General features: G+C 30.7%; 1 protein-coding gene across 10 annotated transcripts in view; it reads left to right on the top strand.

Annotated features, from left to right (window-relative positions):
* Nucleotides 1-25,778, top strand: part of ASPP (Ankyrin-repeat, SH3-domain, and Proline-rich-region containing Protein) — a 198,699-nt gene that overhangs the window by 122,924 nt on the left and 49,997 nt on the right. Inside the window, exons 1-2 of one of the 10 annotated variants that reach the window (XM_085199640.1) lie at nucleotides 6,155-6,324; nucleotides 16,774-17,588. The exons of 6 other annotated variants lie outside the window; for them this stretch is intronic. In XM_085199640.1, coding sequence (XP_085055766.1) covers nucleotides 16,878-17,588 — 711 coding nt within the window. In that variant the 5' untranslated portion in view covers nucleotides 6,155-6,324; nucleotides 16,774-16,877. Of the gene's footprint in view, nucleotides 1-6,154; nucleotides 6,325-16,773; nucleotides 17,589-25,778 lie in introns of those variants that run through there. 3 more of the 10 variants (XM_085199636.1, XM_085199637.1, XM_085199638.1) reach the window with 3 other exon arrangements.

Genomic DNA, 25,778 nt, shown 5'->3' with positions numbered 1-25,778 from the left:
CAAAAATTTAAAGCCGATACTAATAGACGTTGAAGACAGGCTTAAAGGCTGTAGAATCCTTTTAAATCGGCGCCGTTCTCCGTTACCCAAGATTCTTTAAGTGGTTCCAGAAACGTCTGCTTTCCATAAACTCCCTGATAAGGGTTAAGGGCTATCGGGGCTATACCTGTCTGACATTTTTAAGATTTTTAGAATTCTTGAGAGTCATAAATAAGGATGAGATAGGATTGTCGTTCTCATGGACCGTTATATGTGGGTAATAAAATTTTCGAATAAATTACAATAAATGTTTAATACTTATGTTACTTTACAGTAAGTCTCAGGGTGTGAAGAGTATTTTATTACCTGGTATTTCTAGTATGAATATTGTTAATACATGAATAAACTAAACGCTTTGCGAAGAAATGAAAATATTAAATATTTTATTTTCCAGAGTAGAAATCGAACCCTTAACCAGCGCGTCTACGCCAAGGCAGCTTTACATATGTTTTTATATTTAAAAATTCGCTCTTTTACGCTATGTTTTAGATTTTTTGCAAGGAATCTCATTAAGTCGCAGCTGGGCTTTAGTCTTATAAGGAGCTCACTAAGGAAAATAATGTTTTTTGTGTCCTACTTAATACTTGTCATTTAAATTTTAATATATTCTCATATTATACTTTGACTAACTCACTATATATATTTGTTACATATATATGTGTGGTTTCTACTGTCTATATATTTAAGACATTAGGGCTTAAGTAGTGGATACCAACGTCGTACATTAAAAAACTGGTTAATGATAATCGGATTCGGACATCGTCCACCAAAGATTACGCTCCAATTTCATGATAAAGACTAGTAGGACAATGGGAAGTACAATTCATAAAAGTTGACCCAGAGTTTGTGGGTGTATGCACTTATAATGATTTTAGATTTTTTTATTTATACTGTAAGTAGGCGAATGATTAAAACATAAAATATGGTACATACCTACTGGTTTGAATTACTAAGCAGCATTTTAATTGCGATGGGCGGCGGTGCATATAACTTATTTTTCTTTGACATCTTCCATGAAAGTGGAATTAAGATATTCGTCAAATTAAATAACCTGTTTCGGGGTACAGATAACAATATTAAAAAGGACACATACAGTATTAGATTAGGACCCTCCAAAGACATTACTGAAAACTGAATGAGCCCTTTCAACCTTAAAAGGGTTGACAAGACCCGAAGTAAACAAAACTTATTTTACAATTCCCTTAAAGTTTCTAAAATTATTAATTATTTGTATTTAGATAGGTGTTTTAATCACACCATGTAAGCCAGTTATTGATTTTCAAAAAGTTATCTTTTGTCAATAATTTTCATTTAGACTAAAATTACTAATTAATAAGTTAACTGATTATTTGTACTTAATAGATGAGGTCGTCATGGCAGGCACAATCGTCGTAACGCGACGGTTGTGGGTTCGATATCCACTTGGGGGAAATGAAATATTATTACCAAGGCAAAAGCGCAGCGTTGAGTTCCGTAACTCACTTTCTATGCCTCGAATATTCGGGGGAAAGTGAAGAAAGGAATGCCTTAACACTAAGTTCGCTCTGCCTGCCTTGCTATAAGCGAGATACAGTGTCAAAAAATATATATAATTGAAAATTATTATGAACCGACATTGCAATACATTCCATAATGGCAATCCTTATATAAGTTTCCATACGATCTTAATTGCTTTTAAATTTCAATTAATTAAATCTATTCACTTCTAATAACATTAAGCCTATGTAAATTCATTCTTAATCGACAGGAATAAGCGATATTATGGGATCGTGATCGTAAAGTTCGTTTTACAGTCGGCCAAATGTTGGGATTTACGTGATAAACCCTTGAACAAGACTGATTTAATTAAAATGTAAGCGATGGATGATTTGAATAATTCTATTAAATATATTAAAATATATTTTACTGGTGGTATTTTACGAAATATTATGTTGGAAGGCAGTAATGTTAAATTTTCCAACTCTAAATGTAAGGCTTGAAATTAATAGTTTAATGTCAATTTTTTTTATAACAAATAATAATGTATAAGTACAAGTCTGTCACTGTGACCCGATTAGTTATATGTTCGATCCCCAGTTGAGGAAATAAAATATTTATTTAAATGTATACTTTCATTTCTTTATAATCTGCATTAAAATCCGCCACTCAATACACAATACTTCCAGGAAAAAGTCGGTAAAAGGGGAACGGACTGCCTTAACACAAGTGCCCTCTTCCTACCTTGCTGTGAAGTTGATTATTTTTATATAGCAAGTACGCTTACGATAATTTTAGAATAAGGTAAAATTTTAGAAACAGATGATACCTACTTAGATAACATTGTAGCACTTCTCCAGTATTGATAGCCAGTTTATCGTAGAATTTTATTAGATCTTCTCAAATATTAATATCGGCTATTTCAAACACTAAACACTTGTGTGCTGTGCGAGGCAGCCAGTGTAATCGCAAGGCTCCGAGGCATAATAACTTAGGCCTCAGGGCTACAATACGTATGTTATGCAAACTGTGGCAGAGATAAATGTGACGGGTGACAGGGGCCACTTAACACTGGGGAGCGTGCTGGCTTAGCACATATATTCTATAGTAAAATAGAATGTGCTATGTCTGCATCTGTGTTGGACATAGTTTCTTGTTAAATTACAACGAAACTGAATATCGGCTACATATTTCCATTAAAAATATATGTATATAGTTAAGACTATATATAGAACGTCGTAGCGAATGAGCACATGTTATGGGTTTGATTCCCAATCGAGGTAAAATTTAAGTTCCGCCACTCAATACGCAGTGCCTCTAGGCTCCGGCGAAAAGTGGGAAAGGAAAATGTCTTAATGGGAACAGAGCGTTTTAACACTGGGTTCCTTGCACCTATCCAGCTATATGCGGGAGGGAGAATAAAAAATAGATTTAAAAAAAAATACACTCGAATTGATAACCTCCTTTTCTTACAGAAGTCGGTTAAAAACTACATTTATAACTATATTTATATCTTATACATGAAATTTTATTTTATCAACAAAATGTTGAAAACTCTACAAAGAGTCTTGTTTATATTTTCTTTTTCTTTTAGATCAAACTGTTGCAACCTAACCTTCTTTAGTTTTCTACATTTTCTACTTTTTGACATTTTTGAACAACGCCAAAATTTTATAAGTAGTTTTTTCTTTATCTAACCGTACGTAGTTTTCTAGAGCGACAAAATTAACTACCTACAGGACTTTATACTCGTATAACGGCACATATTGATGTAAATAATATCTTTATGGTTAATAATTATAGATTATAATCTAAACGATGGATGTAACGAATACGTTTCCACCAACAGCGCTAGTGTGATAGCATATGCTTGGAGATATAATATTTCTATTAATAAATACACTTATACCATTAATTATATAAATTGTAATTATTTGTTTTTTTTTTTCAAATTATTATTAATAACTTAAATTAAACAAATTAACAAAAAAGGAATAGTAGAGTCCTATATAGAAGTAAGCAAGCCTTTTACATTTATGCAAATTATTTCCACATTTTAATTAAACTATAAAACGTAGCTTTTATATCTTAATTTACTATATAAACTTTATGCTATCTTATTTAGTGGACGAGGAACTTAGTAAGCTGTGATCATTTGATCATAAATGTAGAGGCTGTCCTTAATAGATTTTGCTTTATACGGATATACAAGTCTCAAGACAAATATATAAATATTTAATTTATTTAAATAATTATCTCTTACCAAAGTTACCAAAAGCATTATTCTACAAATATCAATTAACTTAAATATCAGCCAACTGACTCTCCTCTCCTCTCCCGGATCCTTTGCATTTAGGTAATATAACTTAGTTGATTGCACAAAGATTTTTCGTGTGAAATGGCGGACATAAAGTGAGACAACATAGGGGTAGGCGGATAATGAGGGTACTTTAGTGAGGGCTCGGCCTCTTTCTTACCTTTCCTGATGTCATTACATTTAAATGGACGTTTCTATCTCTAATCGTCTAGGGATGTTAAATTGTTGAAGGAGGTAGAGTATTTTCTGAAATATTTTACTTGTTACATAGCAGTAACATTTTTTTTAAATATAGGGCCTATTTTTCTTTTAATTTAATTTAATATAGAAATTTTGAGCTATAAAATTTCAAAATTATTATAAATATTAATATTAATATAATGAATCAAAAGGTAGAGTAAGTTATTACTTTATATAGACATGGATAGTCGTAACGTATACTATTATTACCTTTTACGATTGTGTTTTATGCATATAAATAATAAAGCTATTTATTTGTTTTACAGGTAAATGCTGTTTTCACTGCGATAGTAATATGGTAAAGTACTTATCACCATACTCCGGCTCACAGATAGATCTACATCCGCCGTATTATCCGCACAATCTCACGTGACCTCGATTTATGCTGGTCGTGAAATTTACGACAGGTGTAAATAAAGAGATGCCGAAAATACCGCAGCAGATACGGTCGCATTCCGCTTTTAGACGACGAATGGCGACAAACTCCATTACCATTCACAGTTACCATTTTAATATGCATCTAATATATGAAAAAAAAAAAAATTTGCTTACCGCTGTATACCTCACACTGCAATAGGCAGAGGGAAAGTAGTGCTAAAACTCTCCGTTCCCCACTTAACACATGAGAACGTAATTTAAAAACATTCTTATTATGTACGAAAACTTAATCTTAAAACAGCCTCTCAATAGCGTTCTTGAGCTTGAACGATATTTTATATTTTTTATATTACAATAGGAAATACACTCTGTCTCATAGTTATTATGGTTGTTTTTCCATTTTTCTCTATATAGTACTATCTGATTTACGATCGGATGTGGGCGCTAGTCGCTTCTCTGCTATTTAATTTGCACAAAGTGGAACACCTTTGGATTTGCTCGTCACAATAACTACGGCCGCTTTGAAATCGACATGCCAGCTTTGTATATCCACATCCTTCCATGTAACGCTGTCTAGGTAATAATATGTATATTTAGTTAAAAGAGATACGAGAAAAAGATATAAGAGACTCGAGGAAGTTAAATATTTATTTACGTTTTTACTTTCATTTCTTTGCTTTGGTGTCAAGGCAAAGCGCGGCGTTGAGCTCTGCCACTGAAAACGTAAAGCCTCCAGAATACGGCAGAAAGTGGGAAACGGAGTGTTTTAACACGAATTTCCCTCTGCCTACCCTGCTGTGTGAAGGATACAGTGTGAAGCTGAGAGTGAGAGATATAAGAAATATTGTCGTCGATTGCGGGGTGGCATTCAATATATTCACAAATACAATGGTTGTTTGTAATACAAACAAAAGTTTGTTTTGCGTATGATTTTTCTCTTTCCTGACATTAACATAACAAGCGCATTCAGTTTGAAACCTGGCCAATTTAGTATGTAAGCGTTTTTGTGTAAGTACAAACAATATACACTTTCTTGTTTTGTATTTTTTTTAAAAGTCAAACTTCCCGTGTTTTGCGCAAAGAGTTTTTTTTCGTTTTGTAAATTTTTAATAGTGCTGCTTTCCTCTCGGTCTAAAGTAGGTATATTCATATAGTTCAATAATTTAATCAAGAGTAAAGGCTGTAAGCGTTTGAAAAGAATCTCTTGTATTTATCAATTTAATAATTAATTCATATTTAATTTATTTTTGCAACCATATCACAGATGTAAAGACATAGTATGATGTAAATAATAACAATTTACATTCATATCTGTTAGAGAAGTAATTTTTTTCCGATACTTGAGTTCTACAAAAAAAAAATACTCAGTATTGTGTGATTTTAGCTTACCATTTACAACATTTCTTTGCAAAACAACAAAAAAAAAATAGCGCCAGTTAAGTACACGTCAATACAAAATCTTTAAGACAACTCATTAGAAAGCAAACAGGCGAAAATATACCCCATTCATACCTCAAGTGGGCAATTGTACTTGCTTCCTTGCATTCCATTGTCATTTTTTTTCTTAAAATTTGTGCATTTAAGTAAAGAGGAGGGGTTGGGGGGTGGGGGTGGTCCCGAGCTTTCATTGTGAAGTTGCCCTCGCGTTAGTCCACGTCAATTCAGTAGCTACTAGCCCTCAGTAGGGGGTAGATGTGCGTCGTTGCGCTCCCAAATCGGTTACACGATATCGTAAAGTGAAGTTTTGTTTTTCATTTTTTATACGTCGACGTATGGAATTGAGTGAGTTTCAATATGCCTGGAAATTTACAAACTTTTTTTACGTTTTATTTGAATTATTTTCATGAATTCTTTGTTAATTGAAGTTGAATAAGGTTTGTATTATATGTCAAGTTCGCTTGAAGCTATTGATAAGAGAGATATGTAAAGTATATAGCATTTATTCAAAGAGAGAATTCAGGCACAACTAGCTTTAGCGGATATGGGTAAAATTATCTAAATACTTTTATTTCGTGATTTAAATTGTGTAGGTGATATTTTTAATAACTTATTTTATTTGTGAATGAACATTTAACAACTGTACTACTTTTGCATAGACTATGCTGCTATCAACAATTAAATTTCGTACTAAAACTCTCGTCAAAAGTTATTTAAAAGGATACCCAAAAGTTGACCTCCAATATTGATTAGAAATTTAACTGTGACAATTAAAACTAGGCCTAATATTAAAGTACGTAGAGGCGTTTCTTCTTTACGCGCATTTAAAATTCTAGAGAGCAGGTAGATAAAGAATGTATTCATTCGGTTGCCACATGCGACTACTTGAGCTTTTTTTCGAGGCATCGTCAAGAGTGTAAATGGCTTATCTAGGTGTTTTTAATTCTATTTCTTATTAATGAGACCTCTTAACTAAACTTAACTTAAGCTTAACTTTAGAAAAAATAATTATATAATATGTATAATAATTTTGTAAATGTTGCCAGTAAATTAAAAATTCAATTTTTTATCAGCCTCCACTTACATATTCCGTTTGCGAGAATTTTTGAGAACCTATATCATTCCGCGCTTCCCTTGTAGATGTATAAATATTTGTTGAGCTTTGGGTTTTTACATTTTCTGAAATAACTTGGAAACGTAAATGAAAAAATAATATGATGAATTCATAAGTAGAAGTATATAGATACAAGTATTTTTATATATTATTTTTCTACTTAACACAGGTGCCTTTAACTTAAGCTACAATTTTTTTATACTTTTAAAAGGTTTTTTAAAATTTTTATTCATTTAGAGCGAACAACACAGCAAACACTAGCAAATTCTAAAATATAAAAAAGAACATAAAACTAAATTCACAGTGCAGCCGCAATTACCGGCGTTGACAGCATGCCAGTCTTACAACTACTTTATAAATATTTTATGAAATATATAAAATGTACTAAATTATTATTTCATTCATATGTCATATTTATCTATGAGAACGATAATAATGTAGAAATATATAAAATTCCATTTCACATTTTCTATTGTCAGAAGTTTTAATTGTTAGTAACTTTAATAAAGTTCTGTTATACGTGAAATGAAAACGCAAAAATTCCTTAACGTCCAAAGTTTGTGTTAAAAACCTCTAATTATAATAAAATATACTCATATGTAATAAGTTAGTATATAATTAGTTCAATATAGTGAACTTTAAAGCTCTTTTTTTAAATTTTCTTATGCATACAAACTTTATCCACTTATTGTCTGGAATTCTTAATTATCGAAAGTGCATTCTCTTGTACATAAATTCATGAATTCGTTGCTGTGGCTTTTTATTCTATACAATTGTCGTATTCTAATATACAATCAATTTCTTTTACATTATATTTTGTTTTTCAACTTCACGTTGTATCTCGCATAGGTATAGTAGACAGACGAAACTAGTGTTAAGACACTCCGTTCCCCACTTTGGCATTGAATGGCGGAACTAAACCGCGTTTTTGTTTTGGTACTACAGCGAAGAAATTAAAATATTAATAAATAATAATTCGTTCCCACCCCACCCATCGAACTCACAACCATCGCGGTACATTCAAACACTTACCCCTGCGTCACGAAGGCCTTCGTTATAATAAATGTATTTATTTCCTTAATATTTTTATATTAACTGTTACAGAATATATGCATCTTTAAATTCCTTATATAGAAAAATATTTTCTTATAAAAAACCAAAAGGACTAAAGGGCCTTATCAAAAGTTTTCTATAATAGTAAAATATTATTCAAGCCTTTCCTATCTATGCTGTAGGCCTATACAGACGTCTTATCAATGCGGTCAATATAATATATCAAACCTAGAACGCCTTATTGTTGTCGAAGTTTACTGATATAACAGAGAATACTTCCCGAGCGCTCCCTCGGGCAATATTCTTTATATATTTGATTTGCATAAAAAGACAGGATGAAATCAATCTATTCAACATTTAACTTGGCACCTACGAGAGTGAATTATAAATGTGCGTAATGTTAAATTTCGATTATATTACACTAGCGGCCCGCCCGCGACTTCGCCCGCGTGAACTACGTTATTATTAATTTCTGTCTCCATGAGTACATACGTCTTATAAGTGACCTCCATGTAAAATTTGAGACTCATAGCATTTGTAGTAACGAAGTTTCATACAAACTTTCAACCCCAAAAACATTCCCTTAGAAGTCGAATATTGCAAATTCCCGTCTTAGCGAGCACCTACGTCCTATAAGTAACTCCTATGCAAAATTTGAGATTCCTAGCACTTGTAGTTTCTGAGATTTCGTGATGAGTGGGTGACCTTTCGATTTTATATATATAGATTAAAATTAGCTCCATTTAAGGGGTTGCTAGAATCGTGATGAATGGGAACGTGTTAATTTTACTTATGTTATAAATATTATTACCTATTGAGTAAAAATTAATTGAGTAAGAATTGACTGTGGGGGAAAAATTATTAACGCATTCCTGTGGTCGTTTGCCTATTTTCCGCTTGGGAGTTGTGGATTCGTACTACTTTTTTTTACATATAAAATTATAACACTTGGCCCATCGTACCTATTAGATAAATTTTAAGGTGTAGGTAAGTTAGGTGTAACGGACGGTGTAGGGTGTGCAAGAGATGTATGTTACTCTGAAAAGAAAAACATAAAAAAAATATACAAGTTCATATAGATATTTTTTCTGTATTTTTTCCAATCTCTTCATGCATTGTCCGTTATTGAACTTTTCCACAACGACAGTCGAACCATAAAATAGATTACAAATTTATTGATTTTTCCCACAGCAAAGAACAAAGAAAATAAACTTTAAATTTAATTTCCCTGTACTTTCACACGCGTCGTAATACGTAAAGGCATAAGTTAAGTTATGTTTGAATATATGGAAATTATGCGTGGCTCAGATAAATCTTGTAATCCTTTCACGAGATTTCACGGGGATGAGGGTGAATAATGAAATGAGGTATTGTTTGCAAATCTTAAAACGTAAGCTGTTAATTATAATATGTTTGATAAATATTAATCGTTTACCAGTATAATTTACTTGTATTTTAATGCCTACAAAAGGTACAAGATAGCATATTTGCAAAAAATATTATATTCATAATAGTTTTGTGTTTTTAAGCAAAAATAAAAGAAAGAAGATTGTAAAAGTTTATCCCAAAAGCTCAGTAGAACTATCTACTGAGCTTTTGGGATAAAGATTTATTCTTGATCCAGTAAAGAATTTGAACTCCAAGACTTTGTAATTGGTAACTTCGCGATATAATTTCTTCAAAAAAAAGGAGAGTCTAGAAATTCGCTAGAAGAAAGGGAAAAAACATGCAGTTTTCGTTTATAGCTGTAAAATCCACCCAAACACAGTCGCGGGCGGCAACTCGTATTAAATATTTCTATTTAAAAATATAATATTTTCATTCTTAAATATTTGACCTTTGACCTTTCAAAATATTTGCCAAAATATTCCTAAAAAGAAAAAAATATATGAAACGTATCTAAAATATGACATTCATATCAACAGGTTAATATTGCCCAATCCTACGGTGTGGCTGGAGTCAGATTACAATATGACAGACATCAATCATCCTTACTTTTTATAAGCAATGTAGATTTTTCTTTTTACTATATCAATACCGAATGTCTGTTATTCTTGGCTATTAACATATATCTAGAGTAAATTGTAAATTAATATTTGGGTTCGATCCTTACTCAAGCAATTAAAATATTTAATATTTTCTTTACTTCAGTCTGGTGTCGTGGCAAAACGCGGCTTTCAGTTCCGCCATTCATCACGCAATGTCCTTAGAATACGTCGGAAAATAGAGCACGGAGTGTTTTAACACTTGGTGTACGGGATCAGTGTCCCGTATATATTTAACCTTTCATGCTATCGTGAAGCTGAAAAAAAAAGATATAATTGAAGTAAAGATTGAAGAAACCAGATGGTATAATATAAAGGAATTGTAAATCAAAATAATGTAGAAGCGTGGGCAAGTTGATTTACTCAGACAGTTGTAAATCTTCGCAGCATCACAATGGAAGTCTAACCAGCTACGAAAACTAATCTCAAGACAACACCAAACTTAGTTTCACTCAGCAGTTCTCATATACCCACTCCTGGATTGTGTCAATTGTTTCCAGAACAATCTATAACTTTTATTACTGTTACAAAGTTATCTTATCATAAATTCTAATTGAATTGAACTATATAGATCTATCTATAATCTATAATACGAAATGGCTTTGCCTCTGTTCTATACAGAAATCGATGAAGGAGTTTTAGTACAACTTCACGTTACATAATACAATACTGGTACCGAATAGTGTTTAAATATTTATAACACTACGATTATACGTATTGAGATATAATTAAGTGATATATCACTATATTAGGTATTAACCAATTAATAGGTACGTAAGTAGAGAGCTATTAAGCGCTGGGTCTTTATATGCCATAGTAAAAACCGAGGCGAACTATTTATACTATTCGTATAAAGTAGGGCAAAAAGTTAATTGATCTATTTATTTGATTATGAAAATGTTAATAAATACCTAAGGTCGTCGTGGCGTAGGGCACAAGGGTGTGACTGTAACGCGACTGTTGTCGGTTCGATCATCACTCGAAGGAATTAATTATTATTTATTAGTGTTTTCATTTCTTCGCTCTGGCAATAAGGCAAATGCCTAACGTTGAGTTCCGCCGAGTAAAATAAGGAACGAAGTGTTTTAGCACTAAGCTCCTTCTACGTACTGGCTGCTGTATGTGGGATACATGAAGCTGATTTTAAATAGCTACCTAATATTATTATTTTATATAATATTCACTTTAGATTCGCTTTAGATTTTGCTATTTCAAATCAAAATTTCCATCAAATACGTCTCTTTGTCACGCCCAAACAAAATACACGCTCTGCCAACTTACAAATTGGTCCAATTAACGACCAATAACGAGTCTAAAAGGCTCATTTATAAAACAAAGCATTTTATTATTTACTTACAATGTTAATTTAAAAGCTAAGTTGTACTCAATCAATCTCGCGTAATCCTCGCAAAGTTAATTTCAATTTTCAGCAAAATTATTTATATTTCGTTCAACTTGGTAATTTGAATGTCTATTTTAATGATTTGTGGCAGTTTATAATGCAGTCTTTCGATTATATTATTTATATAGGGTGTTCTGCTTATTATTATAGAGGTAGCTATTTATTTTTATATATTTTTTTTTTAATTGTTCTTTTAGCTTCATACTGTATCTCGCATGTATCAGGGTAGGCAGAGGGAGCCTAGTGTTTAACATTTTAATTTATTAATTTTTCCATATTAATTGTGTTATTAATTTTATGATTGGCTTTATTAAAAAAATATATATTAATTTAGAAATTAAGATAATAAAATAAGTAAATTTTATTATTTTTTTATTTAAAAACCATATAAATCCGGTGAACATTTTCTCTAGGGCGGAGTTTCGTACGCTTGTTCATTAGATTTAATCATGCGTACAGTTATTGATACACGTACAAATACTTCCCTCAAGCCTCGGGCTATTTGAAACACATAAATTACGCCAATTGTTTTCGATCTAGTACTGTTATTGTTATATATTGTTATAGGTATATATTTTTGGGTTCATTTATCTGTATTATATGAACCATATTGACATTCAACATTTGTAAATTTCAACTTTATGTTCCGATTTCACTAATAGTCTTGCAATATATTGTCAGTACCTTCTATAGCCAAGACGAGGTCTTCTAGGTCTTTTAGCTCTTCTTCCTCAGGTCCGGTGAAGCTGTAGAGACCACTAGGGCCAGCGAGCTCATTCGAAAAATGAAAAAAAAAATGCTTAGAGAGTAATACTAACTGTTGGAATGTATATTACAGCAACGACGTATAAAACTTATATATTTATACTTATAACATAATATACAATATTTATTTTATATAATAGTGTCGTAACACTAATTTCCATCTGCTAACCCGCCGCATACAGACAGTATGAGGGGTACAACGTAAAGCTGATTTTTTACAATACATTCAAAATGATAACAACAATCAGTGTAAACCATCCTTTAATATGAAATATATTCAAAACCTCGTCTATAACACTTCAAAGAGGTAGAGTGCCAATATGCACTTATCCCTCTTTAAATGACCTACTAATTCGCAACCCAAATATGAAGGTGCAAAATTGCTATGTGATATTTATTTATATATATTTTTGTTCTCTTTTTTAATGTAATAAATGTAAATTTGAAATCGTTGGTATTTTTAAATATTCTTTCATAATTAAATAATATTTTTAACTATCGTTAAGTTCTACATTAATTATTGACGTAGCAGTCTAAAACTAGAGCGTCTTTACAAATTTCATCTCCCAAGGACTAACTACAAGTTAGGTTCATGTGACAAGTTCTAACTAGGGATTTCGATGAATAAGCAATGGAACTCGCAGAATTATTTGTAACTTATATACTTGTATGTAAATTATTTAAACTTTGTCAGATTCTGAATAGAATATAACTATATTTTAAAAAAGTTAGTTTTAATAAATTTTACTATGAGGCCGCTATATAATTAAAGAAAATAAATTTGTTTGGACCTCATCGAATCAGAAAAAATAAAAATGTAGGTTAATCCTTTTTAACTATTGCCATCATACTGGGATTTAACAATATAATTACAATTGGTAGAACAGCGATTTTGTTATAGAAAGTAACAACAATTTTTTAAATAAAAAGATCCACTATGTTCTATCTATGTTTTTTAAATTAAATATACAAACACGTTGTTATACATCCAATTTTCTATTCCAGTTTCGTTTCACAATATCGATTTAGTGCTGGTACATTCTCATCACTACATGCTCACTGGAAATAAAGCTTACTATCGGTAACTGAAGAGTTCTTCGCTATGTTTGTATTTGTATATAATATGATATATTTTCAATTTTAAATCAGATTTGGCAACCTTATTACAATTTTAACGATTCTTAAAATTTTATCTAATGACATTATATAGACATTATATAATATAGACATTATATAATAGCATTTTAATAATTCAATCGTCATTTAAATATGCCAATTAGTTCTCGGCTTTTAACGCTGTTTTACGTTTTCGCTCTTTGAAATATGCGAGGCAATTAGCTCTATCGATTATAAGTCTCTTATTAATGTACTAACAGTACTCGTATATCAATCTATTTAATTAAATGTTATTATAATTTGTCGAAATATATTTTTTGAGAATTTGTTTATAATTTTTTCTCTGTTTTTTCTCTTATAATATATTTTCTGTGTACTTCAGGCTAATATTTCTATAAGGGGTTTCTTAAAAGGCATCGCCTTGGAAACCTCAAAATTTCTTATTTCTGTCGCCCTACCTTCTGGTAATATCAAAAGCGCTGCTTACGTAAACAGTCTGAGTGTACATTCGTAACGTGTACCGAAGGATATATTTCAGATTAAATTTTGTGCCGTTTCGTCGCCAATTCTCATCTTACCTTCTTTTATGAAATACGTTATATTCACTCATTTTTTTGGTTAGAAATAAATATTTGAGACTTATATTTGAATTTCTTTTCGTAAATATTTGATACAATTATATTTTGTATCTTTTTTTTATTAAAATAAACGATGATTTTGCTAGTTTAGATTTTTTGGGGGAACATCGTATAATAATTAAAATATTCCCATAAGGTTACATTTTATAAAATTAAAAAGAAACTTTGAAATTTTCAACGTTAATTATATCACAAAAATATAAATGGATATATACGAATAACGAGTGGTTGATGATTTTTTCTTAATTTTCCGCATAAATGTTGCTCATAATGTTGGTTGCAATTTTAATGATTTCCGCGGTTCCGCTGAGAGCAGATGGGCCGTTGAGTTTGTAGCTTTCAAATTAAAAAAAATAGTACACACTTTAGTTTAATACTCTGCTCTAAATAGATTTAGTACGAATGAAAATATTTTTAAAAAGGCTATGGTAATTAAAATAAGTACTTATATATTATTAATTGTTTCTTTAATCTTTTGGATACATTTTAAATCTTTAACTATTAGGATATTAGTATCTAATATTTTTTACATTTTTTGCATCGTGTTCAATAAATATTATAATGGTCCAGATATGTTTCTATAACAATAGTATTATATAATTAACTAATTGTAATGTTCTAGAAGTATTGTATAACTTTAAACTAAACTACCTTTTACCAAAAAGTTCTTATATAACCAGCATATCCTAAAATTTCTGACCTAAATCAGTTTTATTTAGCAGATAACACAAAAGTTACTGTCTAGGTATATTATCTAATTTTCCGGTTATATTTTTTATGAAGTATACGAATGTGTGGCCATAACAATGAAATCCCTAGCCGAGATTATTATTTTAGTACGTGAGCTCTTTCGCCTTTTGTCTGCTTAGGCTACTTTTCGAGACATAATCCGATTATGTCGCATTGTTATAAATTACATTTAAGTTATCATTTTACATGTTATTTTTCTAAGTATATAAAAATATTAAAGTATTAAATTTTGTGGAATTTGCTGATAAGGAGTGTGTTAAGAGATATAGGCGAAAATAATGTAGGCTTATTAAATATCTCGTGTTAACAAAATATAATTATAGGATTTAAATCTACAGCCTCTATACAAGTATTGTAATTTAATAGAATATAAAATCCATAAAATGTTAAAATTCATAGAAAACTCTTGTATTCCATGAATTTGAAACATAACATTCATAACTTTAACCAATGCATATAAACTTTCTTTATGCTAACAATTTTGCACAACAGTATAGCATTTTAAACACAAAATTATATTTTTATGGACTGATTTAATGTAAAAAAATATTTTTACTAACTTCAGGCCATTCGCGGCATAGTGGCACAGCGTTTACAGTAAAACGCAACAGGTTGTGCGTTCGATTCCCAATAGAGGTAATAAAATAGATACATATTTTCATTTCTTTGCTCTGGTAACAAGGCAACGCGCGGCGTTAAGTTCCGCCGCAACACACAATGCCTAGAATTTGGCGGAAAGTGCGGAACGGAAATGTTTTAATGGGAGCCAAGTTTCATAACATTCGATTACAAATAAAAATCCTATAAATTTTACGTCAAATAAAGTTTTTGATACAACGTGAGCTTTATATAAGCAATGCTGAAAAAATCTCGGGAAAAACTAGCACAAATACTTCATTCATGTCACATTTTTACCAAACACAAGACTTACATAAGAAAAAGGTATATGTATACAGTACTTATATAAGAAATAAGGAACGTTATTTTTAAAATTGGTAAATATTAGTTTTTGTTAAAAATATTTTTCTTAGTGATTCAAGAACTCTTTTATATATATAAAACGTTTAGAAAATATCACCGAATTATTATGTCAACTTCTATTTTCAATTAATTTAGTAGTTTGTCCCGCAAATAGGAGGGAAGAGGGAACCTGGGAACCTGTTAAGCCTGTCTGTAATGCCCTTGTTAAGGTACTCCATTCCCTACTTTCCACCAAATTGCGTGTTGAGTGGCGAAATTCAACAAAACGCTTCACCTCGTTACTCTGGTAAGCGAGGAAATGAAAAGTGTTTCAAAGGGTTCAAATTTAATATCCAAGTAATATATACTCATGTTTAAACATTACGTATATCTAACTTACGTTTACACTTGTAAAATTAATTATAAATTCCATTGAAACTTATTTCTCCTACTCTTCAAATTCAATTAAAAGTAGTTCGATATAGTTCAAACAAAGTTCTTTGTTTTCAACAAAACCATTCAATTGAAAAACAATCTCAATGCTTTTATTTTGCCCGAGATTGTAAAACCAGCACCGGTCTTGTAGCGCATGTTCGACTGTATTTCCTTATAATTTCGAATGGATTCAGTCTTATCGAATACATAATATGTTATATTAATTGCGATAATATTACATAACATTATTACTACTATAGGTTATATATTTAAAAAAGAAACAACACAAGAAAAATATTTTTTTATCGTCTATTCGCCATAATATTTACAATTTGTTTCATATTAAATAAGCATATTATAAATCGAAATTATGTAAAAATATTACAGTTATTAAGGCGATGCCTATATTCGTTGAGTTAGAAACAATGCGCCATAAGTTCTCGTAACGCAACGGAACTTTAATATCAGTGTAAGATCGTAGGGAGGCTATGTAGCGACATGATGTCGTTAAGGAGGTATTTATTTCGTATAAAAGCTCTTGTAAAATTGTATGTATGACAGAAGATTAAAGGGATAGCACTTATTCACTCCATCTATAATATTTCCAGGCATATTATTCTTACTCTTTTCCGACTAGTGAAGCTTTATATGCAAATCATAAAGTTATTATGTGCAAATAATGACATTTAAATGTATAAATGACTGAGGAAAAATGCTAGCTTGTGTGTGTCAGCCCACTGAGACTGCATTATTATTTAAAGGAGGACCTCCAGTTGCGATGGGCCCCTTGGGTACCAGCAGTAAAATTCGACGTAATTCATCGGACGTTATGAAAATCAGTATTTTTCCAAATCCTGAACACCACATTGATGAATGTACCAAAGAAAGTTTAACATCATTGAAATTACTACCTTCGTACGCAGATGCATCTGGTAACCTTTTAAATCTCCGTAAAATAGAAAGAAAGGCTAAATCTACCAAAATTCTAGTCAATCCTGTGTGCCCAGATAGTGTCAGCGATGATAGCAACACTTCAAAATCGACAAGTAAAAAGTGGAATGGTAAAAAGAAGCGACTAAAAATAGGGTTTACTAAAAAAGACAAAATACACAATCCAAATGCACAGAAAACAGCAATTAGTCGTGACGAAGCGAAGGAAGATAAAAAATCAATATCGTGTTTTAAAATCAAAAGCTGGGAAGATAAATCACGTACTAACGAAGAGAGAAACTCAGGCCGGGAAAATTACACGAATGAAAATGCAAGCAATTCAATGAGCGCAGAAAAACCCGATCTCATTAGACATTCGAGAAAAAATAGCAAAGAGACATTAATAGACGAAGGCACTATGACCGACGCATCCTTGTGCACTGATCAGTTTGTAGGAAATATTGTCGGTGCAACGACGGTTGAAAAGGATGAGGTGAGTCGATTATTTTATTTATTTTCTCGATGTTTTATATAGTTTCTTGAAAAAGAATTCTCCTGAAAGAAAATATATGTCTACTTTTTAATAATGTTGAGCCATTTTCCGAGTTTCTTGAAATAAAAAATAATAAAAATCTACCAACCTCCATTTCTATTACAAGTTAGTAAAATGGATCAAATTGACACTTTTTTTCTGTTTATTTTTTTATAGCTTCAACCTGTATCGCAGACATTGTAGAGTAGGCAGAGGAAACCTGGGAACTTGTGTCAAGACATTTCATGCCCTTTTCCAATTCCCCATTTTCCGCCGAATTCTGGAGATGTTACGTGTTGCGTTAAATATTTCATTTTACACGGTTGCAGCAGAACGAGCGTTAATATTTCACTTCCTCGAGTAGGAATGAAACCCATGCTTGTGCTGGCGTTTTTTATTTTTCTTTAAAATAACCTGTATATTTAGAATCTATCACTAGCCATTTTCCAAATTTATTTTATTATTAGAAAAAATATTCTGAGACATATTAGGATAGAACTCTCCTAAATAGGTACATTTGAAAAGAAAAAGTAACAAAATGAAGATAAAGTATAAAATGTGGCTGAATGATAAAAGAGTGATTAGTTGTCTAATTTTACATAGAATTGAGTTCATTGTTAGTATTTCTGTCGCCTCCGTTGTGCGGGTCAATCTGTATGCTAATGAAGCTCGGGGACGTTCTAGGCTTCTTTCTCTTATCCTTATTACTTTTATCTGGACAAATGCCCTTCTATTTTATATTCAGTTAAGTTAAAAAGATTTTAATTATATAGGAAAATTAATTATGTTTAGGTACTTCTTCATACGGCTTTGAGCTCTCACGCTATGTAAGATATATATTTTTTGTATTTTTATAGATCTGTTGCGATTTATCGGTTAATTAGAGGAAACTGTTTATCATTTTTAACATAAAAATGGGTAACGGCAACCTCTCAATAGATAGGTTGCCGTGGGTTTTCTGTATTATATAATTATTATCTCGAACATAGATAATATGTAGGTAAATTATAGATAAATAATAAAAGTAGTTTCTCATCTCATCCAATAAGACTTTTATTTACTTGATATTCTCTATCACTTTCTAAGGTAAACCAATCATAAAACTATTGGAAAATAATTAATTTTCTTGGCAACAGACGCTTTTATTAAATACATAGACTTTAATTTATGCCACTCCTATAAATGAAACGAAGTAAGAATAAACAAGAATATTCAATTAAAGAAACGAAATAGGCCCACTGTTAACGAATGTCACTATTTATTATTCAGTAAATTTTAAGTAAATATTATTTAGAAAGAACAAAAAAGTATTATAACTTATTAGTTAAAATGTTTCTATTTTCTTTTCTATTTCACCAACCGCTATAAATATAAAAAATAAATCAGCTTCATGCTGTATTTCGCACACAGCAGATTAGACAGAGGGAAGCTAGTGTTAAGACACTCCATTCCAAACTTACCACCAAACTTTTCGAGAAATTACGTGCTGAGTGGCAGAACTCAACGCCGGACTATACCTTGGTGCCAGAGCGATATAAATATTTGAAATGGAATTATTATTTTCATTGTAGGAACACATAAATATTACATTGTATAGTTTGCCCAAAGAAAGACTCGTTCAAAGGAATGTCAAAGTCATCTGTTAAAAAATGCTGTGAAAAAAGCCGAGTTTCATCGACCAGTTTTCATGAACTAATGGTTCTGTGAAATGACGGGGCGTGACTTGGGAATGAGGCCTATATAGAACTCCTCTAGTTTTCCTTTACAATTTACTATTTCAATCTCTCTCTCTCTTTCAACAATTTACGTATGTATATGTATGTATCCATAGAATACATTATATATTTGGAAGTAATATAACTTGAAATATTATTAAAAAGAAATATTAATATTTCTAAATATATTATAATGTGTTGGTTAGTATTTAAATTAATGTAAATATGTCTATTACTTTATGTATATACGTAACCAATTCAAGTGAAAGCCATCACCATATCAAAAAGCTTAGTAATTACCGAGGGTAGCGGCACGTCTAAGAATTGAAAACATCAAACCACGATCGAAACAAAAATTTCACATCTTATAATTAAGTCTCTATGAAAATTGTTATATTTAAAAAAAATTAATTACCCTAATTGGAAAGTCGCGTCGTGTTATTTAATTTTTTTGAGCTAAAAGTTATCAATCCCTCACAATTTTTATAAAGTATAAAAGACTACATTTTATCTGGTATAACTTTAATTAACTTTTCTAATATACAAGTTATAAGGTATTTCTATTTTTAAATTTAATAAATCTTTATTTCAAGAAACCTTTCGGAGTTGTTTGCGAACCTAACCCTTTTTATTTCGCAATTAAAAGTTTTCATTTGTTTCCTAAGGTTTTGTAAAACTTTACAATTTTCCATTTGGCGCATTTGCATTTTTGAGGTATCTTTATTACTGTTCTAATATTTTATCGTAATAGAAAAAGTTCCTTCTATTTCTGTCATAGTACTTAACCATAGCTCTTATCGCCGTAGCTTCGAATACGTTTAAAAACGAGTATAATATCCAACATACAGGTATAACAACGCAATAAAGAATGAATCAATATTTTATTTAACTAATACAGTAAATTTGTAAAATAAACCTTTTTTTAAAATTTCAATAAAACAAAAAATAAATATATCCTTAAAGTTAAATTTTATGAATATTCTGTAAAAGTAAATAAAAAAGAAAAAGATATTTTTAATCTATTTTTTATTAAAAAAAATGTAGTAAGTATATTCTTTCCATACCGGAGATTAAATTAGTTGAGCTTTAATCAGTTACGAAGTTTACTCGGAGTTGGACGAGCTGTTGGCTTTGTCCATAACTTATTAGATAACCTTGTAACATTATGTGAAATTTCAATTTATCTCTTTCCGGAAATAACCTTTGTAAGCATTATGAACTGAAAAAGCAAAAAAGAAATAATAAAAACCTTGGAGTTCCTATATATTTTTCTTTGCTATTTATACGCCTTTCAATAATGAAATTTTTGATTTACAAAAATGTATATTTAATTATGTTGTTTTGGTAGAGTGAGGAATGGAATGTTTTAACAATATATAGGAATAATAACGTAAGGTAAGTTTTTTTGTCCTTCCAAATATATATTATTCTTTAATTTTCCACGCTAAATGTTATAAGTGCGTGAAGCTTAATAAAATTAACACTAACATTCACGCAAACTTTAACTTATATTATATTTGAAACATATTTCAGTGAGGATATATCATTTCGATTCGCCTGTACTTCCAACATCAAAGGAACAGCAAATTATTTATCATTGAAGACGAAATCTACAAATCCGATAATAGATTTATTTCAAGTAGACTGTAACATCCTGTCGTCTCTTACATATTCAAAACATTAAACCGATTTCAGACTCGGCATTAGAGTAACGAAATTGTTATAGCCGTGCCCATCTACTGTGCGTAACAGACCTAAATAAACGTGATGTCCATGTAGATGACAAAATGATTCGATATAAGACTGTTATCTTAAAATCCTTTTTAATACAGTAGTACAATAGTAGGGTAGGCAGAGGGAACCTAGTGTTAAGACACTCCGTTCCCCCTTTTTTCTTTTTTTAAGTTATCCAGTAACTGGTTTAAATAACTGATAACACATCTCATGATAAGTGCTTATTTAAAAAAACTGATTCTAGGATATATCTTCATCAAATATTAGCTAAAGAGGTTATAGCTTTATGTTTGCTAATATTGTTATGTTTGCTGTGCGTAAACATAATTAATAGTCTTAGGCAAATATCTCTACGTTGTTAACATTTTTAAAGTGTTTTGTTTCACACCAGGAATGAAAAATATGTTTTTAGTTTTATCGATATATACCTTTTCCTCCGAGTCCAAGGCACGGGTTCAAATTCCGCTACGATCAAATTTTTATACGTTTCTATAAAACTTATAAACTCTACATTAATTTGTGTAATATACTAGCAAGGTTTTTCTATATTATATTATAGTTTTGAATAAATTTTCTATTTATTTCCCAATTGCTCTAAATACATATCACAAGTCTAAAGCAACTTTTGGTACAGAGTCTATAACAAAATCATAATATTATTTTTTATTGCTATTGATAAATATAAATATGATAAATATTTCCTTAATATATTTAAAAATTATATATTTAATAATTATATATAATTATATTATTCTTAAATATTTTATATTAAATATCTAAGTAAATATGTTGTAATAGTTTTGCAAGGAATCCCAAGGTCTTTGTATCCGCTGCTGACCAATCAACCGAATCATCCGGGATTAAGAATTGGATCCTTTTATTTGAGGATATTTTCCGCATATACCTATATGAAGAGAGATATATGAAAATGTTAAACTTTATCGTAATAATATTCAATTTAACTAATATTTAAGTAAATACTAATATTAACTAATATTTTTTAAAAAAATATCACGTTATTGGTAATTTTAATAGAAAAATGTAATTGTAATCATTTAGAATAAATAAAAAATTTTAACTACTAAGTCGTTGCGTTTCGCCAGTCAACAAGCAGTTTTCAGGTGAAAAACGGAGAATGGAGTGTAGTAATACCGGTTTCTCTCCGCATAAAGTGTGAGTCCTCCAAAAATATATAGTATGTACTTATTATTTACATGATTGTTTTATTGACGGAATAAACATAAATTGAAAAAAAAAATCAGCTTCACGTTAGAGGCATTGCGTTGAGTGGTGGAGTTTAACGCCGCGTTTTGCCATAACACGAGAGCGAAGATATTAAATATTTTATTTCCTCGAGTGGTAGGCCGATAGAACCGACAACCTTTCGCAATTACAATCACGCTTGCGCCCCCACGCCATGACTGGCTTCTATTGAAAAAAAAAACGATTATAATAATTATAAGCAAAAATATTGCAATGCTTTTAATAGTTTAAAATTGAGTTCCTATCGTAACGAGCTCATTTCAGACTTACACACCAATATTAATAGATTCATTAATATTTTAATTAAAACTACGTTGATGGGTTATGTTTACTTAATAAGCGATGGAAATGTGAAAAGTAACTTTAATATTATTACATTTATAGAATTAATTGCCAACTAATACTTTGTAGAAATCATATAAATATTTGAACGTAGAGGGATTTAAGCTTGCCCGTGCCTCTTGCAAACCGTCCAAGAGCTCTGAGCTCTGTTCGAGCTCTTTCGATTCTTAGTGTGGAATAACATTTTAATAAATGATTCTTACTTTGTATTACTTAGATAATTACGAAAATCTATATAATAAGTTTAAATTGAAACTACCACGTAGTTATACCATATGACAAGAGAATAAAAATTTCTTTAAGTATAAATTATTTGAATTAACAATAAAAGTCCAAAAAATATAATTATATAATTAATTTATCTACTTTTTACCGTATATCTGGAAACCAATAGTCTAAAAGCCACAAAACGAACTTAAGCTTTAATTTTCCTAAACAGGTCGCTTATCGCTATACAATAAATCTGTCGGCTTATCCTTCTTCTAAGTAATCTGTTGTTTTAATTAATGGTTTCTATAAATACTTGTAAATTTTACTGGGATGTACCGTTCAGAAATCTTTGGCTGTTTGCAAGTGCGAAAAGATAAAGATATTTAATGGTTGATCTAATGCTAAGTAACACGTTATTAAGAGACGTTGTCCCTCTCCTGATTACAATTGATCCGTAATGTTTCAAAGGTTGTCTGGTAGAGATTGCTTAAAGCAATAAGACCGTCTTTGCATACGTGTTTTTCTTTTATTTAATTTTATATTGTTCTTTCTATATATTTCTTTTATGTGTGCAATAAAGTATATTCTATTCTATTATATACTATTCTAAGAATATCGCAGAGCTTGGAGACTTGATCCTGCCCTGATAAATTTGTCTAATAAAACTCTTAACAACTTAATAAATCTTAATTGAATTGAATGTTGGTGTTCGAACTTATGTATGATACGTAAGAATGTCATTGCCGGGTTAGATCTGTTTTAAGCAACATAAAATGTAATTATAATACATTTTGAAAACATAACTCATTAGCATATCGAAGAAAGATCGAGCTCAGTGGCGTGCCATTGGAGAGGCCTATGTCCAGCAGTGGACGACGACAGGCTGATGATGATGATGATGATGATGATATGTGACCAACTCTTTTCAGGATAATGACATTTTCTGATGATTTTTTGTCTGGTGGTGATATTTTACCTTTCAGTAAATAATGTATTGAGTTTAAATTTTATCGTTAATATCACGATCATGCTATTTATAACAAAACGACCGCAGATATGTGGTTAAAAGATATTGGGAAAATATATAATTAAATACATTGAAAAGTTATTATATCAGCTTCACGCTGTATCCCGCACACAGCAGGATAGACAGAGGGAACCTAATGTTAAGACATTCCGTTGCCAATTCCGTTATATAACTTTTTTATACTTCATTTCTATAAAATACACATAATTTATATATGTTTCTATATACAACTCTCGTGTGTTGAAATGAAACTCCTAGTCCTAATACCTATCAATAGAGTTAGGGCAGAACGCCCATAAATTGGTTAGATCTACATTTCTAAATATATACTAAGCATACACTCCTTGCTAATGAGGACCCGCCTTTATTAGCTTTACGCAGAATAACAAACAACCACTCCCAAGTCAATAAATAATACACATTGGCTTCATGTTTCGACCCTTACTTACTGATGAGTTAGCTAACCTGCTCTGGAAAACGTATATCAAAATGCTAATAATTTTATAGTAGGTAGGTACTTTCGAAGGTTGAATAATAAACTACCTACTTTAATAATAAAGTAGTTGTATTTATTTGATAGCGTGGCCTGAATCTAGTGTAATTTATTTTATAAAATATATTTTGCTGATTGACGTTTATTATATAGTGAATTGAAAATGTCAACCATTTTATTGTTTTTCTAAATATTTATCAAAAATAATTTAGTAGTTTGATGGATTGCCATACAGATTGAGAAAATCTAGTGACAAAACACTACATTTTCTAGTAAAAAAATATTTTATCTTTGAAAGTATGTCTTTTCTGTTGGCAGAGTGCTATAAATTGTGTCCTCTCCTATATTAAGGTAACCATAATTGCTAACAACAATGAATTTTATTTTGGCTGCCTCGTTTCTTGCGACATAAGGCGGGCGGCGCTATTTATTTTCTGGACGAAATAAGTGTCCCCATTTCTCTACTTACGAATTGCTCTAACATCACTTGTAAGATGGTTGGGTCGGCCCTAAGTGTGGAAAAGTGTTCCCTTTTAGGCCGGGTCAAAGCATGACCGCGTTGGTTTTAAATTGCCATTTTCATTTTTATGGACTTGTACGGAGCTGGCGTGACTTAAATTTTTAATTCTAGTCTGTAGCGTCTTTTATTTGAAATTCCCTCTTTGCAATACTTGACTTTTCACAAGCGTTAGGAGCTAGGGAAGACAAAAGGGAAAAATAATGTCAACCGAAAGAATAGGGCCAGAACAAAACAGGGTGAAGAGGTGAGCCAGGGTGTGCTATTGTTATACGCTGATGCTAAGGGACAACGTAAAAGTATATCTCTTTTAGAAATTAGCCTTGTTTTATGGATTTATGATATAAACGGGTTGTTTTTTATAATTTTTCGTTTGCATTAACTGGTGACTGCCAGAAATTTCGCACAACGGATAAATTTTTAACATTAAAACGAGTAAATTATTAATAACGCATACATAGATTATATTTTTATTATTAATAATTAAAAATCACGAAGTGTAATGGAACTTAATTAAAAAAAGAATGATTATAGAAATATAGAATAAAATGTTCATTTGTGATATTCTATAACTAATTTCTGTTAGAAATAATCTAGAATACTCCTAATTGCTGATGCTTAACGAAACCTGAAAATGAGTAGTTAATCGGATAAGCCGAAAGTTAGTCCAAAGTTAGTAAAATATTTATTGCGGCCTTTTGGTAGGATTACGTGGGAAATTAATTAGGTTATTAGCTAAAAAACTCGGTAAAGGCCGAATTTAATATGAATTGCTTTTATTGATGTGCCATGTAGAAATTTAATTAATACGTCAATACGGTCAATATAAACATATACAACACTATGTAAG

Source organism: Heliconius melpomene, chromosome 16 (genome assembly GCF_056956725.1).
Source record: "Heliconius melpomene rosina isolate 202511_hmr_F chromosome 16, ASM5695672v1, whole genome shotgun sequence".
Taxonomy (NCBI): Eukaryota; Metazoa; Arthropoda; class Insecta; order Lepidoptera; family Nymphalidae; genus Heliconius; species Heliconius melpomene.
Note: the sequence above shows the minus strand (reverse complement) of the source record. Positions and strands in the feature narration are given on the sequence as shown.